The 7,835-nt window shown below is 35.9% G+C and overlaps 2 protein-coding genes across 2 annotated transcripts; both read right to left on the bottom strand.

Moving 5' to 3' along the window:
- Positions 1-381: 381 nt before the first annotated feature.
- Positions 382-897, bottom strand: LOC141665853 (uncharacterized). The gene has a single exon (XM_074471838.1). It carries the CDS (start codon positions 895-897, stop codon positions 382-384), a length of 516 nt encoding a protein of 171 aa, XP_074327939.1.
- A 1,869-nt stretch (positions 898-2,766) lies between these two features.
- On the bottom strand, positions 2,767-3,717 carry LOC141665850 (uncharacterized). The gene is made up of 2 exons (XM_074471836.1): positions 3,713-3,717; positions 2,767-3,508 (listed from the first exon to the last, which is right to left on the bottom strand). Exons 1-2 carry the CDS (start codon positions 3,715-3,717, stop codon positions 2,767-2,769), a joined length of 747 nt encoding a protein of 248 aa, XP_074327937.1.
- Between the last annotated feature and the right edge of the window lie 4,118 nt (positions 3,718-7,835).

Genomic DNA, 7,835 nt, shown 5'->3' with positions numbered 1-7,835 from the left:
TTAAAATCATTCAAAAATCGTTTCCAGAAGTTTCTTTGATCTGATACTTGGAAACCATTTATGATACTTGCGGGGCATTTTTGTCTCACTCTTGCTTTATGAAATCCTATTTCTTTCAGTATCAAATGAGAGCAAAAGTGAAGAGATTCCAGCTGAAGGGGATTTGGAGTTGTCAGGGTGATCAATACGAGGAAATTAGTAAAGAGGTAATGAAATTATATTTAGATATGGTAATTTTAGAAGGTTAAATTCTTGTTTCATACCATAACCTGTAAGCGATCCGGAGAAATGAGGTGTTATCTGTATTTTTTTTTAATATACAGGTTTATATTATTTAAAGTTGTTTAGTGACACCCAATCCTGACCCTGAATTTGGGGATGTTACACTTGTTCATATTCTCCTTTCTCTAGACATCTCTGTAACAAGCCGCTAACAGATTTTTTGAATAGTATGCCATCAATCAAACAAAACCTGGATGCCTTCATTTTGTATGTTGTAGCTTCACTTTTATTGTTAAAGGAGATGTCTTTTGAGAGGAACTCCTTGTACTTTGTCATCCAACCATGATGCTCTCCTTCCTCTATATCCATGACATAATATTTTTCCTCATTCCTCTCCATAGCTGGTTTCAGAATGTGAATATTAGGGATGTTCAAGATGTTCATTTGTCGAGATACTGCTCCAATACCTGCCAAGGCATCTGCCTGAATGTTTTGTTCCCTTGGGACTTTTCGTATTGTAAAAGAACTGAATTTACTTTGTAGCCTCTTGATAATTTTCAGGTATGCCATCATCTTGTTATCCTTAGCTTCATAAGTTCCCTTTACGTGATTCACAATGAGTAAAGAGTCACAATTGACTTCTGAGTGTACTATGTTCAGGTCCAGAGCTATCATTATCCCAATTATTAATGCCTCATATTCAGATTCATTATTCGTTGCTTTAAACTCACAACATATAGAATATACCAAGGTGTCCCCGTGTGGCAATTTTAGTACTAGTCATAGGCATGTCCCATTGATGTTGGATGCACCATCTGTGTATAGTGACCAGGGCTCCACCTTTACAGTAGAAATCAAGTGTTGAAGTTCTTGATTTGCTTGACATAATAGGTTAGGACTGAAGTCGGCCACAAAATCAGCTAATGCTTGAGACTTGATGGTTGTTCGAGAATCGTAAGTAATGTCGTACGTGCTCAGACGTATTGACCATTTTGCCATTCGACCTGTCAGCTCTGGCTTGCTCAGCACATTCTTCAATGGGTAATTTATCTTGACACATATTTTGTATGTTTCAAAATAGTGCCTCAACTTTGTTGAAGTCATGGAGAGGGCTAACACCAGTTTTTCCAAGGACGTGTATCTATTTTCTGCGTCTAGTAGACTTTGATTCACATAGTAGACAGGAAGCTATGACCCGTCTTCTTCTCGCACAAGAACACCACTGACGGCATGATCTGTTACCAACAAGTACACATATAACGTTTCACCCGGGATGGGCTTAGATAATAGTGAAGCTGTAGATAAGTATTTTTTTAATGCTTCCAGGGCCGTCTCATGTCTTGATTCCCATTCAAACCCTTTATTTTTCTGAGTACATCATAGAACGGTTTGCATCTATCTGACGATCGTGATATAAACTTGTTGAGTGCCGCAACTCGTCATGTCAGATTTTGTACTTCTTTAACAAACCTCGGACTTGTAATTTCAGAAATAGCTTTTATTTGCTCCGAACTTGCCTCTATTCCTCTCCTAGTCACCATGTGCCCTAAAAACTTTCCTGACGATACTGCGAAGTTGCACTTGGATGAGTTGAGTTTCATATTATATGCCCTTAGCACTTCAAATACTTGCTTCAAATCCTGGACACGATCATCAGCATTTTTTGATTTTACCCCATGTCATCAATATACACCTCCTTTGTATTGCCTATTTGTTCTTTGAACATTTTATTCACCAGTCGCTGAAAAGTTGCTCCCGCATTTCTTAATCCAAAAGGCATTACTAAGTAGCAATATATGCCCCTGTCCGTCACGAAGGTCATTTTCTCTGCGTCCGACGGTTCCATTCGTATTTGATTAAAACCACTCGACGCGTCGAGGAAAGTAAGCAGTTCATGTCCTGCTGTAGAGTCGACCATTATGTCAATGTGTGGCAATGGATACAGATCTTTAGGACATGCTTTGTTCAGATCCGTATAGTCAACACATACTCTCCACTTGTCGTTCTTCTTTTGTACGATTACTACGTTTGCCAACCATTCTGGGTAATCGACTTCACGAATCATTCCATTTTTCAATAACTTGTCGACTTCTTCGTTACTTATCTTGTTTCTTTCTGGTCCAAATTTGCGTCTTTTCTGTTGAACAGGGGCATAGTTGGGATCAACGTTTAGTTTGTATGTAATGATATCAGGACTGATTCCAGTGATATCACCATGGTCCCATGCAAACGCGTCTAGTCTTGTTGTTAAGAATTCAATTAAGTTAGCTTCTATGTAGGATGACACGTCTTCTCCTATGAAGACCTTCTTGTCTTTTTTTGTCAACTTCACTTCTGTCAAATTTTCTGGTCCATGTAATTCAATGACATGTGGTTCCTTTTGGATATGTTCTACAGTGGATTTTAAGCAAGTCTTGTAACATTCTCGTGCCATAGCTTGATCACCACGAATTTGCTGTACCCCCCAAGGTGTAGGAAATTTTACTACCTGATGTAGTGTTGACGGAAATACTTTCATGTCGTGAATCCATGCTCGTTCCAGGATTATGTTATAGGTAGATCCTCCATCAATGACCAAAAATCTCTGAAGCAAATTAATTCCTCCAGCGTACGTAGGCAAATGAATTTCCCCAATAGTTTTTTTTTTGTTTCACCACTGAAGCCAACGCGTGTGGCAAATCTTTTTTCCATGTTTGCTTCACTTGAACCCATTTGTCGTAATGTGTCGAACATCATTATGTTAACAACACTTTCATTATCTACCAGTATTCTTTTTATAAGACAGTTTCCAATGGGAAGGGAGATCACCAAACCGTCATGTTGGGGTGCTACGATGTGTTCCATATCTGATTCACCAAATTGTAAGATAGCTGAATCATCCGTCGTGATATCAACTCTTGAGACTTGTAATGCTTTTCCTCTAGTTATCCTTTTGGCTTGAGAATATGTAGTTCCAAAAATTTCGGATCCACCAGCAATGTAATTGATAACTTTGTGGTCGGGTGGTGGAGGTGGTAGCTTTGTAGGCGTTCTTTCTTTCCGAACATGATTGCTCCTCTTTGTCAACATGTATTCTGTTAAGTAAACTTTCTTGACTAGGGCTTCTATTTCTTTTCTTAATGCTACATAGTCGTTGACCCTGTGCCCGTAGTCCCCGTGGAATTCACACCATAGCTTTGAGTCCGGGTTTGACTTGGGCTTATTAGGCTTGGGAGGCCATTTGATCTCGTTACCCAATTTCCCGAATTCTTTCACCAATACCGCATGCGTTACGTTGAAACCATAGCTATCAAATGTGGGAGGCAAATTAGGGTCTTTTCTCCAATCAACTTGAATTTGTGACACGTTCACATGTTGTTCTTCTCATGAGCTACGTGAGTATGGCTTGTAATCTGTTTTGTAGTCTTTAAGTTTTAACGCCGTCACCTTCCTATTTGGATGGTAATACTTGTCCTCGTCTTCTCTCTTGTCCTCCTCTAGACGTACCTACGCCATTGCTTTAGCTTAGACGTCGCCCATAGTCTTGCATGGATATTTTGTTAATTTGTCGTAAAATGGCGAATCTCTTTCCAATTCTCTCCTAAATGCTTCTATTGCCGTAGGGGTGTCACATTTTGTTATAGTTACCTTTTCCTTATTAAACCTGGTCAAGTAGTCTCTGAGGGGTTCTCTGCACTTCTGATAAACCTTATACAAGTCACTCGTAGTTTTCTCAAATTGTCTGCTACTTGCAAACTGTAAGTTAAACGAATCTTCCAATCCTGCGAACTTCCTGATGCTGCCATTTGGTAACCCCACGAACCACTGTAGAGCTGGTCCGCTTAATGTCGACCCAAAGCCTTTACACATACAAGGCTCCCTATATCCTCCGGGTATGGGTACCGTGAACATTCGTTATTTGTATTGAGCAATATGTTCTTGAGGATCCGTAGACCCATCATATTGTTTCATGTGAGGGACCGTGAAACGTTTTGGAATTTTGACTAGGGCAATATGATCTGCGAAAGGGGAATCAACATAACTCATTGGATTTTCTTTTTCAAGAGGTCGCGGAACACCAGGAATTCTTTGAATCATCTCCTTTACTTCTTGTAATTCCTTCTTGACTGACTCAGGTATCTTAGTCCTTGATCTGGACTTTCTATGCTTCGATTTCTTTTTATCGTTACTCTTTTCAGATTGCTCATCGCGATGGCTTTCTTCTTGTTGTACAACATCTGTATGTATCTCTAAGGTTCTCCCATCTTTGTCCACAATAACGTCATTAGTTTTTTCTTGACCCTCTTTGCCTCTGTCATCATCAAATAACCATCGCACCACTGGTTTAGTCTTTAGTCGGCTCTTGCTTTTGTTGTGAGATTTGATCGTCGTCAGTCCTTTCTTCAAATCGTTGTTTTCAGATTTCAGAGTCTCCATGTCTGCTTGTAACTTCTTTACAATCGTCAATAACTCGATGTTATCTTCCTGTTGAGAGTCTCCTTCTTGTTGTGGGGTGTCTTCTGCCATGTTTATCAATCAACCAATTTTTAGAAAAATTTCCACAGACGGCGCCAAACTGTTTTAGGGGGTTTTTGTTGGGTTTAATTTTTAATAGATAACAATTGATTAATAAGCATATAAAGTAATGTAAATACGAATACTAAGAGAGTTGTGACGCGGAAAACTTTTAAAAAGTTGAAAAAATTGCGGGTGGGTATGTCGCAGCCAATGATGTTTCACTATCTTTTATGTTGTTACAATGTGGAGCTGCTATTCTAGTAATTTGTGTGTTGTGTTTTTCTCTGTACATAATTCATCTATTTATATACATGCTATTTAACTAACATCCTATTCAACCTCCTACTAAATCCCTCAACTGGCTAATGAAACTTTCAAATCCACTATCCCCACGAATAGGAACCACTTCCATGATTATCACTTAAAAAATTGACCGAGTCTCATCTTATCCAATACACGTCGTCAAGTCACCTTCCTTTGCCGTTACGTCCATGTCTCCTCGTCGTGTCATGTTCATCTATCACGTCCATGTCCCATGTCTCCTCGTCGTGTCATGTTCATCCATCACGTCCATTTCTTTACGTCATGACATACCGTAAACAGATTTTATGGTCACAACACTTCTAAAATAGTGTTTACCAAGTGTGGACTTCTGTAATCTGGTCATGAGAAAGAGGAGGCAACAAATATGGTTGATAATTCCTATATTTTCACATACACTTATTTTCACATACACTTCTTCCTTTAGAATTATATATATAATGTTTGTGAAAGCGAGGGTCTTTCTCATACATGGGATTATAATACTGGTTGAGGAGTATTATATTTTCACATACACTTCTTCCTTTAGATTTCTTTCGATACGATCCTTTAGATTTCTTTCTATATTTTGACGTCATGAAACTGATTTAGGGAAGAACAATTCATTTTTGCAGCCAAGAGACCTGCAAAAAACAACATGAACAAATTTATTGCTTTAACAGAGGAGATATCACCACTTCTCTGGCATATTAGGCTTATTAGCTAAAATTAACTAAATTGAAAACTGCACAAGGTCATTTATGTGCACTATGCAAACAATTTCCAGTGCAGCCCTGGGGTGGCAGTTTGGGCTCGGGTATTGTTCAATTTAGAGTCAACTAAAATTAGTTGAAATTCAATATTTAAATGTAAAGAAATGAATTCTAACAACGGTTTATTTCGGGTTGATCGAATTATTTTTGGATCACTTTCTAATTTTGTCTCAACACAATAGATTTGTGAATTAGGTCGAGTTCGAATCATCTTTAGGATCATATATGATATAACCTAATATAAAAGGAATTTCCCATTCTCCATGCTATTTGATGTATTTTATTTCTCCAGGTCATTTATTGCATCCATGTTATACCCGTCAGATGAATGCGGTGTTCAATGGTTTGGGCATCTGGTTAGTAAGAATGGTTTGGGCGTCTGGCTAGTAAGAAACATAATTAAAATTTGTGTTTTTGTGTCATGTAAAAAATAATTGTAAAAATTATTTTCATAATATTTTAGATAATTTTAACTTAAATTATGATGAAAAGGGTCAACAAATATAAGAAATAGTAAAAAAATTAATATGTTATAAATATTTTGACCAACCAAATCATTAAAACATATTGTTAACGATTTCGATTCTTTTGATTCAGATTATCGGATCCATAATCACGATGCAATAAATAATTGTAAAATGCCTATTTTATTAAATTGCGATTACGTAAAATGTGGGTACGTTCTAATTTTGACTAGTATAATAAATTTTGTGTGGATTACCAAAATTTTCGTGAAGAACTAGAATCGACAACTTCAAAAAATTGAGTATATATCGTAATTTGTAATACTTTAAGTCGCTAAATAGAGAGTTAAATACTCATACTCTAAAATGCGCCTTTATTAAGTACTTGTACTTGGAGAAGAGAAACAAGTTCCAACTCTGTCAAAAACGTCTTTTATTGTTAAATAAAGGAGAGATATTAGTGTATACGGGGTTTTTTTGTACTTGTTTAATATAATTTCTGATTTTATCAAAAAATTATAATAATTTGATTTAGTTTCTCAAATAAATTTTTTTACTCCCAACAATTTTATTTATATAATTAAATTTAGCTAAAATATGTTTCCTCTAATAATAATTTCTTTGCTTGTAAAAAATCTAATATGAGCGTTTGCATTCTGCTGTTTTTCAAAAACTGTTTTTACTTTATTAGAAAAAGAATAATTTTTTTAAAAAAATATAAAATTAAATTATTACATGTTATTTTTATCGTAACAAACCCGCAGTCTCTATCCTTTGAGCGTGTACTGGGTAAACCCCTTAGGCTCATGCTAGACAGACTCTGGTTCAGCATGCATAATCATAAATTCTCCTATCATGAAATTCAAAACTGTGACGAAGAGGATAATTATTTCTTATTTAACCAACTGAAACAACTCTTGTGGGCTATTACATATTTTTTTGATAAAAACAAAAATTAAAAATGTACTTATGAAAATGTTTCTGTACTTTTTAACTTTAGCGGACTAAAATTTAGGGGTGTTCGCGGTAAGGCGTAGTGCGGTCTGGACCAAAATCGCAAATCAAATCGCGGGCGCAGTTTGTCCAAATTCTCAAACCGCAATCGTACTAAGTAAATTTTAAACCGCGCAAACCACATCACGGAAATATGGTGTGGTGCAGTGCGGTTTAAAAGATTTGAGCAGTTTAAACTATTTAAGAAAATAATAAATTTTAACGGGGAGTTTTACAATTTTTAATACATTAACAAATAAATTAATAAATAAGTTCCAAGTTGATAATATTATTTTAAAATATAATTTTAATAAATCTGAAACATAAATTACAATTTCTTTTTTTGACATAGATGAGACAAAATTTTAAATTATTCATAGTCATTGACAAAAAAAAATAAACGGTAGCATCCAACATCCACTGTAGACTGCAATATTGAGACATAAATGCTTATTATATATATTTATTTATATTATAAAGGATAATAATATTATATATATTTATTATAAAGATAAAATAATATTATATATATTATAATAATATGCGGTGCGGTGCAGTTTGAATAATGAGTGCAAAGTCCTAAATC

Source organism: Apium graveolens, chromosome 6 (assembly GCF_009905375.1).
Source record: "Apium graveolens cultivar Ventura chromosome 6, ASM990537v1, whole genome shotgun sequence".
Classification (NCBI taxonomy): domain Eukaryota; kingdom Viridiplantae; phylum Streptophyta; class Magnoliopsida; order Apiales; family Apiaceae; genus Apium; species Apium graveolens.
The sequence above is the reverse complement of the archived record's forward strand: the minus strand, read 5'-3'. Positions and strand labels throughout refer to the sequence as shown.